This window comes from Polyergus mexicanus, unplaced genomic scaffold, assembly GCF_030449975.1.
Source record: "Polyergus mexicanus isolate NDT 795.1 unplaced genomic scaffold, iyPolMexi1.0 SCAF_9, whole genome shotgun sequence".
NCBI lineage: Eukaryota > Metazoa > Arthropoda > Insecta > Hymenoptera > Formicidae > Polyergus > Polyergus mexicanus.
In genome coordinates this window covers 8,181,607-8,195,382 of record NW_027223329.1, presented here as the reverse complement: position 1 = coordinate 8,195,382, position 13,776 = coordinate 8,181,607, and the positions used below count along the sequence as shown (strand labels likewise).

The 13,776-nt window shown below is 33.2% G+C and overlaps 2 protein-coding genes across 8 annotated transcripts; one reads left to right on the top strand and one right to left on the bottom strand.

The window, feature by feature from the left end:
* Positions 1-1,006: 1,006 nt before the first annotated feature.
* On the top strand, positions 1,007-8,167 carry LOC138936185 (putative RNA-binding protein Luc7-like 2). Of its 7 annotated transcripts, none has more exons than XM_070301363.1 (6): positions 1,410-1,500; positions 4,567-4,967; positions 5,045-6,180; positions 6,338-6,436; positions 6,748-7,484; positions 7,799-8,167. In XM_070301363.1, exons 3-6 carry the CDS (start codon positions 6,112-6,114, stop codon positions 7,875-7,877), a joined length of 984 nt encoding a protein of 327 aa, XP_070157464.1. In that variant the 5' UTR covers positions 1,410-1,500; positions 4,567-4,967; positions 5,045-6,111; the 3' UTR covers positions 7,878-8,167. The 7 variants fall into 7 exon arrangements, with proteins under 7 accessions (XP_070157469.1, XP_070157464.1, XP_070157463.1 ...); XM_070301362.1 differs by having other exon boundaries at positions 5,041-6,180; XM_070301361.1 differs by having other exon boundaries at positions 4,567-5,874; positions 5,987-6,180.
* Positions 8,168-9,423: 1,256 nt separating this feature from the next.
* Positions 9,424-13,647, bottom strand: Btbd9 (BTB (POZ) domain containing 9). Its single transcript, XM_070301336.1, has 10 exons — positions 12,737-13,647; positions 12,504-12,656; positions 12,218-12,407; positions 11,729-12,117; positions 11,455-11,592; positions 11,121-11,251; positions 10,905-11,033; positions 10,565-10,754; positions 10,374-10,470; positions 9,424-9,685 (listed from the first exon to the last, which is right to left on the bottom strand). Exons 1-10 carry the CDS (start codon positions 13,049-13,051, stop codon positions 9,552-9,554), a joined length of 1,866 nt encoding a protein of 621 aa, XP_070157437.1. The 5' UTR covers positions 13,052-13,647; the 3' UTR covers positions 9,424-9,551.
* Between the last annotated feature and the right edge of the window lie 129 nt (positions 13,648-13,776).

Sequence of the window (13,776 nt, the reverse complement as noted above, 5' to 3'; positions counted from 1 at the left end):
TTAAGATCATATATTAAATTATTTTAATTAGTCTCATTAAAAAATATTAAATGGAAAGAAGATATAGAGGAAGAGTTTCATAATATTTTCAACCCTTGTCTTTATATATAGTTGTGTGCGTAATAATTATTACGCGGAAATTTTTGTTTACAATTTGAAGAAAAATTTGTATTTTTGATAATATTACGCTGACGATGGTCATAGAAATGTGGTTAAATTTGAACTTACAGGAATATTGTACATGGATATACTATATAATTTGATAGATCTAAAGTCTCTCGAGGCCGCCGGTCATTGCACTCTAGCGAGTGGAAGCCACCGAGCACCCCCTGGTTTAAATACCGTTGGAACTTTGTCGGCATAAATCCTCTATTCTCTCTCTTTCTCTCTCTCTCTCTCTCTCTCTCTCTCTCTCTCTCTCTCTCTCTCTCTCTCTCCCCTTCTTCATCGATAATATTATGAAGATTTTAAGACTTATAAATTCATTTAATTTTTATAATTTTGACAATTAATTTAACATACATAAATATCTCTGCATAAAAAATGCTTCTTTTATGTTTTCTGAAAACAAATTTTTATTTTAAACATTTTATGTGTCAGGAAGATAAAAATTTGAGCTTATTGTAAATAAGACAAAAGTTACAAGAGTCTTATAGAATATATCGCAATCTCGATTTCGTTATATTTATGACAATTAAAAATTTCCTGGCTGCTTCTGTACCGACAAAATGGCAGACGTTCTATTCGAAAGATCGACGAAACATGCATGACTCCCTGCTCAATGACCAATCAGAAGATTAATAATTCGCGGTTATTTCACTATCCATGTCGCGTGATCGTATTGGTTGCTTAATAGAAAGTTTCGGAGTCCCCAGAAATGAATTTGAATTACCCAAAAGTTCCTATCCAAGGACCAATCACGTCGTCGACTCTTATCGAAACGCGCCTTGCAATGACATTACAGTCGATAAACCCGTGACGCAGCGATTACTCGACGAAGTCTCGAACTCTCCATAGGACATCGGACGGTACCGGACGGTGTGGTTGCGGAACGTATTCGGTTGCACTCTGATGGTGCGTGTATTCTTCGGAGAGATTGTGCTACATTCGGAAAAATGACGGCGCACGATCAAATGCGAGCTATGCTCGACCAGTTAATGGGCACCGGACGAAATGGTACATATTCTAATCTACACGTTATTTATTTCGGAGATGGCGGAATGGCGGAGATCTTCGCGCGAATTTAATTGATAATTGCAAGATGGTCAAATGCAGCCATATTTGTTGTAATAGCGCTATCCTGTGTACATGTATATATATAATAGATATGTGTGTATGTGTGTGTATATATATATATATATATCTACTATTGAAATGTCATTAATGATCTGGATTATGTTTCTAGGTGAGAATAACAAATTTCAAGTGAAATACTCCGACTCGAAGGTCTGCAAGAGTTTTTTGCTGGCCTGCTGTCCCCATGAAATCCTATCCTCGACGGTGAGTATATCATCTCTCGATGCAATGATTTCAAACACGTATGACACACCATTGGCACTGTGGGCAGGATAATGCACCTTGTATATAAGTACATATATATGGTTTTATTTCTAATATTTTTTATTGCAGTGATTATAATTAATTTCACTCTTTTTTTAGATTTATTTTATTATTTTGCAAACTCTCATTGGTTACACGATTTATTGCTCAATCTATTATTCTTCTGTATCGATGCAATATTATTAATGACAAAATGATCATGCAACGATATAAATATGAAGCATAAGGAAATTACTTCAATATTTGATATGTTTGTATAATCTTTGATTACAACTTTTTAATATTTATGCTACATCAGTAGATATTAATAAAACTACAGATAATCAATAAAACTAGCATTGAGTATAGCATATAGAGTCGTGTAACCATACTAATTCTATTACAAGAAGGTGTAATAGTAGTATGTGCAAATGATTATTGTGAATGATTTGATTATTTTGTCATATAGATACTTAACAAAGTATAATAGACATAAAAAAATCTATGAGCACCAATCCAAATAGATTTTATATATTGTTCAAATGCAAAACAATTAATATGCAATGTGTGAGCGGATGATTCTATATATTACAATATAAAAAGTGAAATAAATAAAATAATTTTTCTCAATGTTTTAGTTTTAAATAAAGCATTATATTAAATTTAATGTACTTTATGATAATGCAACTTTACAGCAATTGTGTCTGCATATTATAATTGAATTGTAAAGTCTTTAAAAGTAGTCATTAGTATGTTACATTATCTCTTTAATTTACATCTAAATTCTTTTGGAAAATATGCTTTTTGTTGCTGATGGAGTTAATTATGATAAAGTCTGCTTTTTGACGTCGTCAATTTAATGACTAAATTAATAATAAAAAGTAATATCTATATTTCTCTCTCTTCATATATCACTTTGCTACCACAATCATAAACTCTGATGCACACTGACTTGTTTAATCTCACATTACACACATGCTCATTACACGATATATATGATATAGTTTTACATTATACAGAAGTGTATCTTAATTTAAAATTAAGTAAAAAATTTGTAGAATAATTAGCCATTTCATAGAAGCTGAAGAACATATAGCCATATAGCCATTTATATAATTTCTTACTCGACGAAACATATTTGTGTATATTATTAAAACGCCATGTATCCTAGTAAAAAACTGGAAAGTCAAATTTTTCAGTACTGTATAAATCTTAGAGTAGTCGAATGGATAGATCCGTACACGGTGAGATAGATTTTTCGCTAGCGCTTTTATTTTTCCTCTCGGTGCCAATTGGTGTGTGTGTGTGTGTGTTTAGTACCGTAACTTAAGAATCTATAGCTCGTAAGAACATCCTTTGTTAGAATTTAATAAGCGAAATTATTTAATAAGCGCGCCCGAAAAGGAAAATTTGTTTTATCTTATTTAATGTAATCGACACGTACCTCAGGAATTGATTACGATCAATTCACACTGGATACCGTCGAAGTGCAACATGGGGCAGGCGTTTTTATCATACTATTACACACGTACGAGATCTTTGGGCCTAGAACAGTCAATGTATTTGATGCGGCTTGGAAGTAGCTAGAGCAAGTATAACAAAATACCGTACGTACGGAAAGTCTGTCCCATATCTCTTCCAAGCTGCCAAGATTATTATCTTGCCTGTTCTAGTTTCAGGAACGCGTGTTGAATCTCCACATATATATCTAACATATATGTACCGAGGATATTGCAATCCGCCATTCGCAGCGCAATCGGGGAAGAAGCCACAGACAACTGTGACTTTTATAGATGCAGATATAATCGCGTAATATTGTGCATATATGCGGTCGATCGAGCAACACTTTTGATCAAATGACAATATATTTTAATTATCTGCGAGCTGTAACATACTCTAAATACTGCTTCGCGCATTTCAGTGTCATCTTGTGCGAATTGATCACGGGGGTGTTCGATATCTCTCTCTTTCTCTGGAATTCTCCTATATGTAGCTGTCTAGACTACTTTTATTTCTTGTATTTCAAATTTTCGAAATCGATGCTCCGATATATATACAAATCTTCGCCGTCTGTCTCAAGCTGTTCTACGCTTGTTATAGTCTGTACAAACTATAGGATGGACATAGAAAAAAGAGTTTTGTCTCATCTTGCTCTCTTTTCAGACAGCTACTTATGTAGGAAAGTTTCTTACTCGGGAAATGTGCCAGCACTTGCTCTAAGGAGAGTTGCTTTTTAATCTTTAATCAATTAATTGTTCTGAATGACATCTGCAGATGTCGGAATTTACATAAGTATCTGCACTTATGTAGGTTTCGAAGGCCTGTCGCCTGTCGTTGACATTGATTGATGTCGAAGGATTTTAGAAGATACGTATTAAGTTTACGGAACGATTCTTTGCTACGAAAATAACAAAGTTTAAAGTTGTTAATTTATTTAGTCACAGATTTATCATCTCTGATTAGTATATTTTTTTCTTTCAGAGGACGAAGGACATCTTTTATATTTCTATCAATTATAAAATCTGTTTCAAAGTATACGTATCTTGCATTTATCTTTTCAGTCAAGATAAAATTTTTTAATTAGATCTTACATAAATACTAAAGTGCATAGCCTGAATAAGGAAGATGGCTAGACCATTTTAAATCTCCATCGATGCAAATTGTTTTCACAGACTCAGATTTCGGATAAAATATAAAATATTAAACTTGCGAATTTAAAACAGTCGATGCAATTATTCTTTCTTCTTCTTGACACGTAGCAAAACTTATTAAAAGATTTAACGCTCTTAGAACGTGAAAGTTCGGAAGTAAACATAACAGTGAAAGATAGCGAATATCCCCGAAGGTCTCGCGATAGAGTTTCTATAACGAAAAACATTAAGATGAAAAACGAGATATTAGAGAGAAAGAATAAAAGCAAAAATGAAAAAGAAAAAAGAGAAAATAAAGATGAAAAATACTAACGGCAAATCGCTCGAACGAGAGGTGTACTGATATGCAGATCCACTAATGTCAACGTAACTACAGTTCTATTTCCAGAGTCTCTGGAAAAAGCAATTCCAATCAGATCCATTGTACAATATTGTTGCGAGTATTGTCCGCTCATATGTCCGTGTTGTACTTGTCACTCTCACACGCGCGTTACTGTAAGTACTGAAAACTGAAAAGACGTACGTATTACATCTACAATTTGATTACCTTTTTACCATAATTCAAATACTAGATATACATACACACATATATGCATATCTATATATTTATATCTATATACATATATATATATCTATATATTAATTCGATATATGAGACGTAAAGGCGGGCGGGCTTTACTTCAGCCCCTCTACCGATTTTTCCACACGGTGGTGAGGCTGAGTAATGCCGAATGATAAATTCCCAGACCCCCGAAAAGGCCTGTAAACAGTGAGTCGGTGAGTAGCGTCATGCTGATTCATGAGACGATGTCTTAATGTCGCTTCTTACTAATAATGCCGTTTACGGCAGGTAGGAATAAGAGAAGTTTACTTTGAGAATGTGTGTGAGAAAAAAATATATCATCCTGTGGAAGTAATGGATGCAGGAAATGAAGCAGTGATATCTGTAAGTAAGATTTGCGAATTGCCAAGAACCCACTCGCGTTCGATTGCTATCGATTTCTCTTCGTGTGAGTTTTTTTTCGCATCAGAAAAAAAAAAGATATTCCTATCTCGCGATTTCGCGTCGCAAAGATATAAAAAAGAAATAAGTATGTATGTCCGTTCTCGCAAATCAACTCGTAACGAACATTTTTTCACTCGTTTATATTATTTAAATCTTACGTCGATTTATCCGCTTAAAAGTTGCAAAATATTAAATATTTGTATAGATTTTTAAATGGGATGTAGATTTTTTTAATTATGGGTCGCGCGATGTGTGTAAATAAAACGTAAACTCTTATCGAATAAAAAAAAAAAAAAAAAGTTTTCGGGAATCGATATTTAGCTTTGGCAATTTGCAACGCCCAAACGTGTCGGCAAGAGAAAATGCGAGAGGTAGCATGACGCAGAGAGATTAGGTGGAGATTAGTACAAGTGCCAGATCCATTAGAAAAATTTCCTACAACCATTGGATGTGTACGTATTGAATCAGTTTCTATTCTAAAAATTCGTTTAGCAGCCAATAAGACGTAAGACACGATTCTCGTGTGCCGTACGTAAAATAGTATATTAAATCATTATAGGCTGTAAGTTCTCTTTCGTAGAAAAAAAAAGTGAACATTATAAAATTTAAAAGATGTGTGCTGATTATAGCTTCATTGCCATCGCATTCTCGTGTCAGGCGGAGAACTGTTGCCACCCTGTAAGTGAAAACAACAAACTATTTATCTGTAAAACAAAAACTGCATTTCCTACTTTATAATATGCGATCGAATGACGATCGGATCGCTTCATTATTGTACATTCTATCCTAGCTCGTGTAGGAAGACGAACTGATGTCTCTCCGCGAGTTCACGTAAAATGAGAGAAACTAATAAAAGCCTATTGGGACCGTCTTATCCTAAGGATACAGGCGATATAAGTTCTCAGAATTTTTGTCATGTATCATCTCTGTCTCTCTCCTAGATTATCGATTCATGCTAATTTCCAGTCGCGGTACCGCGACCAAGTATGTTATATATATATTCTTGTCAAGTATACTCGCTAAAACAAACTTGGGAAGAAAGGGGTCTAAACTCTCGTATAATACGCATAGAATCGATAAGACCCGCATACGTGATCGGAAGAAACGTAATCTAATACTGATTGATTTGTGTAAATCGTAGCGCATGGACCTGGGAGAATGCCCCCAGATTCACGACTTGGCCCTACGGGCTGACTATGAGGCGGCGCAAAAGAAGAGGGATCACTTTTACGACATTGATGTAAGTGTATTTGATTGTGTGTATTTTCAGAATTATAAATTATTTAATTTAATAAAAAAAATTATTTGTTTTTAACACAGAAAAGTGATCATTTTACATAGTTTTGTTTTAACATTGAATATGATTCCACATTACTCCATACAATTTTGTATAATATTCAATCTATTATCATGTATCATATCTCTGACAGCGTTTTTTTAAAATCAAACATAATGATCGCATGCAATACATTGCATGCAGTGACAATCAAAATTTTTATTCGTGTAGTTGTGACTGAGATTTCAATGCGTCTTTCTTAATTTTTTTTCTAGGCGATGGAACATCTTCAAAATTTTATCGCTGACTGCGATCGTCGTACGGAACAGGCCAAGCAACGGTTGGCGGAGACGCAGGAGGAGCTGAGCGCGGAGGTGGCAGCGAAGGCGAACAATGTCCATGTACTCGCCGAGGAAATTGGTAAGAAACTAGCCAAGGCCGAACAGCTAGGGGAGGAAGGTTTTGTCGAGGAGTCGATGAAGCTGATGGGCGAGATCGATGAGTTGCGTAAGAAGAAGAATGAGGCAGAACAAGAGTATCGAAACAGCATGCCGGCATCAAGTTACCAGCAGCAAAAGCTAAGAGTGTGCGAGGTGTGCAGCGCCTATCTTGGCATACACGACAACGATAGACGACTGGCGGATCATTTCGGCGGAAAGTTGCATCTCGGCTTCATCAAGATCCGCGAAAAGCTCGCGGAGCTTCAGAAGACCGTCGAGGAGAGGCGTAAAGAAAAGCGTGAGTCCATGCTCGACAGGAGACGGGACAGAGACAGGGAGGATCGTGACAAGGATCGTGATAGGGATCGGAATCGCGGAGGATTGGGCTACAGAGACCGCGAGCGTGACCGTGAGCGCGACCGTGAACGCGACCGTGAGCGCGACCGTGACCGTGATCGCGAGCGCGATCGGGATCGTGATCGCGACCGCGATCGTGAGCGTGATCGCGATCGAGAGCGCAGAGACAGGGACAAGAGAAAGTCACGATCTCGTAGCCGCAGTCGTGGAAAAAGGTATGTCAATTATTATTATCCATTTATATATATTGAAAAAATACAAAGCTATCCGACACAAACATATTTCATGATAATAAAAAAAAGGAATACGAAAATATATTTATATAAAAAATAGAGAAATATAAGGATCGCAGTAAATAATAAAAAATTAATTATTTTAAATCTGAAGCTAAGAAAGAGTGAAGAGAGTGTTCAAATTTATGGAGAGAATTTGAGAAAATTATCTTCATTTAATCTAAACATATTGAATATAACAGAAAATATTTTATTTCTTATAAAAAACAAAACATTTTTGATGTGCTTTATTGTAGATCAAAACGTTCTCGCAGTGGTAGCCACAGCTGTCGATCTCATTCTCGCCGCAGTGGATCTAATGACCGTAAGAGATAAAAGACAGTATGAAAATTATGCTCAATCATTTATTTTCTCTCCTATACGCGCACTTTCGTAAGTACGAATTATCGCGCTGGACAGTCATCTATAGCAAATGTGATGTTCTGTATTGACGTAAACTTTGTACATTACTCGTCATCTAATTGATATTGATATTCTCTATTTATGCAGAATCTACTCTTATATTAAAACTTAAACTTTGTTTAAATACTAATCTATGTATCATCTCTATATATTTTGAATTTTAAAATAGTTTTAATCTATTGTAAATAAGAATATAGCTTAAGTATGATTTGTATTGACAATTGTTATATGTTTAACATACTTGAGCATATGTAATAATAGTGATGATAAATAATGATGTTACATTATTCGTCATCCTATCCTAATCACGAAATACAGTATAACATTGCTATTAAATAATTATTTAAAAGAATGATAAATGATAAAAAAGAAAATAAATATCTGTTTGTTTCGGATATATGTATTGACTTTGAAGAGAAAAGTAAAACGAAAATAGTTTTTTGAACATTCTGCATATAATAAGAGTTGGGAAAAAACCGTCAAATTTGTCAGGAAAACATATTTCGGTAAGAAGTACATCAAATTGAAATAAGTGTGAATTCAGATTCAGGATTAACTTCTAACTTTAATTTTCAAAGATGCATATTTTTATTCTCGCGTCAACATAAGATAAAAAAAATATAAATGTGGTTATCAAATAGATGCATTTCAATAGAATGATTATTGGAATAATGTTTAATGAACAGGTATTTTTTTTTAAATACCAGAATATTTTATTAATCTTGTAGCAATTAAACTTTGCATATAATTTATTATACATTCGAATTCTCTTGAGACATATTACATTAAACATATGTAGACTAGAAAAATAATGTTTTACATTATATGTACACAAGGTTAAATAGATTAAATACACAATAAAAATATCTACCAAAAAGATTCTCATTCAATGAGAAATACTGAAAAACCAGACACCATCATATATTAACAGTGTCGACATTATAGGTGTGTTTATAAAAAATATTCGGTAACATAAAATTCAAGTACATAATGTTTTCTATACACAACAGTTTGTGTGGCAGTTGCCAATTTTCATTCATTTCCTTTGAGAGTAGGAAAACTCTCTTTACTTCACTATTTACTTTCAATCACAATTTAGAAGATATTAAATTTACAAGTTCATTTAAATAGTGTAATCGATTATATATATATATATATATATATATATTCATATATATATTCAATTGATATAACAGTCTTCTGTGATTTCAGCATGTAATAAATAATTTAATAAATTAATATATTTAATAAATATTATATATTACACACTAAAAGAATAAGTTAAATTATTACATATAATATAAATTTGTATGGAAAAATTAATTGTAGCATCTTATATTGTATAAGAATTGGCAGATGGACATTATATATATATATGTGTGTGTATATATATGAGAGTGTAGTATTATAATATATTCAATTATATATATATATATATATATATATATATTTACGCACCTTTATAATTAAAATCAATAATTTGGATAAAGAAAAATGATTACATATAATAAGGAACATGATTCTACAACATAGTTTGCAAATTTTACATTAATTAATAATTAAAATAATATTCAATAAAACATGAAATCACATGTCCGTTTCTAAAAAGAGGCATGAAACCTCGAACTCGAATATATCGAAGCGTTGAAGCCTCTTTTCCGCGATGCTGATTGGCTGTCTCGTTAGTGCGCTCCGACTTGCTTCATTCGTGTTATTTGCAACTGTCAAATCATGAGAATTTTGACAGTTTGACAATTTGTTAAAGACAAATTTAAAGTTAGGAAAGAAAAGTTAAAGAAATTTGGAAATGTCCATAAATAAAAGCGCGCGCGCAGCGCGCGTCTGTGTTATTCTAGTAATATTAAATAGTACATGTAATAATAACAATACAAGTAATAACAATACATGTAATAATAATACACTTTCAAATATTACAACTATTTTTTTGTAAAAAAATAAAACTTTACATAAGAATCAATTAAAAATCTATCATAGCATTACACAATTTTATCGACTATTTGTATAAAATATGACTAATTTGTATACATCTGTGATTATGAAATTGGCAGCTGCCGCGCGTGTACTAAATAAACCTAAAGAGAGTCATCGAAAAGTGATGATAAGAAAAAACAGAAATAGAATTTTTAAATGAGAAACAAGATGATTAATTATGATCTGATATTTAATTATTATTGAACAGTCTTAGAAGTTGTATCGAGGTCATTTAACGAATCATCCAAATTCTAGCTCAAACAACAAGAGCGGCAATTATTATCAGAATCATCAATAGAATTATTTGTGAGTTTGTCGCTATTATATTATTTACTCTTTACTTTAGTTATTCATCGCTATCGATATGAACTGCTTCCGTAGCTACTTCGGGAGGTGGAGGAGGTAAGGGATTGTTACCGTTTGACGATGTTGACGAATGCCCTCGTTGTGTTGGTGATTTCGGAGATTTATCATCAAATTGCGCTGGGCATTCAAAGTGAACACAATGAAATACCTGAAAATGTTTAAAATAATTATTTATTAAATATATATCTTATACAAAAAAATCATGTCGAATTTGATTAATGTAGAAAGATTTCTGTAGAAACCTCGTTTGCAGTATTGTGAGTCCCCACTATACGTATAAAAACTACTGGACGGGGTGGATAAAAGTGTATTATTTGCCAAGACCGACACAATTCCTTTCTTTTATCAGCGACCATTACCCAGCTCCAGGAATTGCCGGATACTTCTACAGTGTATGAATAGGAGCGATTATCGCAATCCCAAAGTAGAAATCTATGCAAAAATATTTAAATACTTTAATATACTTATTATATTTTATTATTCATAAAAATATTTTAATACATTTATTATACACTTATGTTATACTTTAATACATAATAAAGTACCAATAAGCATGTTTTAGAAAATATTCAAGAATCATACCGCATAGAATCGATCATATATGGTTGGCCTAATTGCACTAGAATAGATCCAGAACCAAGTTGATGACATGTATAACCACTATCCCAATCATAATTAGTTGTGTCTCCATTCAGTAAATTATTACGTACCCTAGTTAAAAGAGAAATACAGTTTAAAAATAAATACATATAGATACGCGCGAATTTTTTCAAGTACGGAACGAAAGATTTTACATACCTGCTTACACCTTCAATAACAGATGCACTTTTTTCTGTAACAGCAATATTTTGTGTTGGTACAATAAAACCTTTGGAAAGTTGCTCTGTATGATTTGTATAATGTGCTTCAAAATGGACAACATGAAAAACCTATTGAATAAAATAACAAACAGTTTTATAAATATCAAACTATTATAATAGAAATATTGAGAATAAAGGTTACTAAATTTTATATTATTATCAAAGATTAAGCAAAGCGAGTTTCATTAAACACGATCACACAAATAACTATAAAAAAATTTTAAACAAACGAGAAAGACATTTCTATACTATTCGATTCTCAGCAAACTTACCTTATTAACTGTATTATTTGTTCCTACAATGCGAATATAAAGAACTACTCTTGGTGGAAAATATAAATACTGCCAACTGCGACAAAAATACTCTGTATAATCGACAAGCTTGACCCATTCATTTTGATCCACGGATCCCTTTAACAAATAATAATAAAGTAACAGAAAAACGAATCCCTGTGTTGAGATATACTATGTGGGTGTATGCGTGTGTATACATATATTAATAATGTATATTTATTTTGCATTATTCTGCTGTGTAAAATATCCATACCTCTATGAAAAAAGAATAGGAGCGCATATCTCGATCCCATAGTAATATTTTAATATGATTTATGATATATTGTGTCCCCAATTTTATTAAAATCCCGTGTTCTTGTGTGTCGGTTATGGTATGCCTTGTGTAACCACGTTCCATATCATAGTTTTTAGTATCTCCATTAAGTAGATAGCTACGCATTTCGCCTTGTAACACTTGGGCACCGTGCATAGGATGAGCAATGTTTTCGTCGATGAGCAAACGTCCGCGATAGGGTAGTTCTGATTGTTTTCCTAGTAACTGCACATAAACCGCGTTTACAATATCTGTGTCTGTTATGAATGTGGCTTTTCTTACGACAGTCACAAGGTCTACTTTTGAAATCAGATTCAATCTTAATTGAGCTGCAAATAAAAAGTTAATCATATGCAAGATACATATAAGTGATAAACAAATTTATCATTTAACACACGAAAAATATTAATATTTCTATATAGAAATTACCTATGACTTCCCTATTATTAACTTCGGGATTGGCTTTGACCCACGAATCTACAGCTAAAAAAATGTCTAACTCTGGTGCATAGAATGAATCCCTGGAGATTAATTCACTTAAAGCTGTTGGGCTCAATTGTAAAAAACTTTCATGCTGAAGAATTTCAGATGCATGTTTATCCATGTATTCTAAACAAACCTGATATTAAATCATATATTAATTATCATATAATATTATAGATATTAATTGTATGTACAAATCTTATGTTACAGAATAAAAATAAATCATACTAACATTAGTTAGAAATTTCAACTGATACAAAAGTGCAGTATCCAGAATTGAACATATATTCTTTATGTTTAATATTTCTCTGAGATAATCGGATATAGCGGCTTCAAGATCCACAAATCCATACAAATGTGCTAATGCGAGAATATCGAGTATTATCTGTAACAAGATAAATCGAAATGATGAGAATAAACAATTCTACATGTACATCTTTTAACAATAATTTGAAAAAACAGTACCTCATCGCGTTCGTTAGCGAGAGACATACGCCCGGTGTATATATACTTGAGCAAATTTTTAAACGCAGGCAACGAGGAGGCATTCACTTCTATTTCATTTTGCATAGATTCCTTCATACCGCCGAACAATAGTGCCCGAAAATACTCGCTACGCGCGGCAAGAATGAGTTTGTGGCTATAAAATTTGTGACCTGCTACCACTAACGTCACATCCGAATATTCCTCGGAAAGATACAAAGCTCCGATATCCTCGGAGACGAAGTGAACGTGATCTATTTCACCGGACGACGAATTCAAGTGGTGATGCGAGCTCATATTCTATATATTAGTATTGTTCTTATCCTTGCATCAAATTCTTCCTTGCTACAGTCAAAAAGTTTTGACTGTCAAAACATTAGCAATTTGTCATTTACAAGAGAGATAGCGGATAGGTTTCAAAAGTATAATGATCGATACTTTGTTAACTTTCCTGTAGAGGAATATGCAAAAAGTATGATTAATCTTTTCGTAGGAGCCATATAAAAGAAGAAAGAAAACTTTGCTTCCTATCGTCTTCCATATCGAGATAAATATACAGCAGCAACCTTGATCGACGAAATTGGTAACAAAACGAGCGTGTCACGCAAAAATTATTAAATCCTGCACGGTATCGTCGTTCGTCGAATAATCACGACTAGCGTATGTTACGGATCTCTTATTTATTTCCGTAGAATACATAAAAAACAAATTTCGACAGTTTCCATCGTCGTTTGTTGTCACTGGTATTATCACTGGTACAACAATACATCTCACTTGTATTATTGAATTTTTTGAAGACTCTCCGGAGAGGCGACATGTCAAGTACACAATCCTCGCGGCGTCGTCCGAAGTCAGCGCTATTTACGGACTGATGATGTACTTTTTGAAAGGTAAATGATGTTGGGCAAAAGAAATCTCTCATAATTCGTAAATGATAAAACACACGCATCGATATTATCGTGATATTAATGGATCGGCTCTCCATCCACATTACGTTCAAATAAAAACGATTCCATAGTAAA

What these genes read in the sequence shown, in the direction of transcription:
- LOC138936185 (XM_070301368.1), top strand. Translation starts at nt 1,116, where the DNA reads ATGACGGCGCACGATCAAATGCGAGCTATGCTCGACCAGTTAATGGGC. An exon ending in ATGAAATCCTATCCTCGACG is followed by an intron (nt 1,501 to 6,337) that starts GTGAGTATATCA and finishes TGTAAATCGTAG; the next exon opens with CGCATGGACCTGGGAGAATG. An exon ending in AGCCGCAGTCGTGGAAAAAG is followed by an intron (nt 7,485 to 7,798) that starts GTATGTCAATTA and finishes GCTTTATTGTAG; the next exon opens with ATCAAAACGTTCTCGCAGTG.
- Btbd9 (XM_070301336.1), bottom strand. Translation starts at nt 13,051, where the DNA reads ATGAGCTCGCATCACCACTTGAATTCGTCGTCCGGTGAAATAGATCAC. An exon ending in TAATAATAGGGAAGTCATAG is followed by an intron (nt 12,118 to 12,217) that starts GTAATTTCTATA and finishes TTTTATTTGCAG; the next exon opens with CTCAATTAAGATTGAATCTG. An exon ending in TTCGTCAACATCGTCAAACG is followed by an intron (nt 9,686 to 10,373) that starts GTAACAATCCCT and finishes ATGATTTGACAG; the next exon opens with TTGCAAATAACACGAATGAA.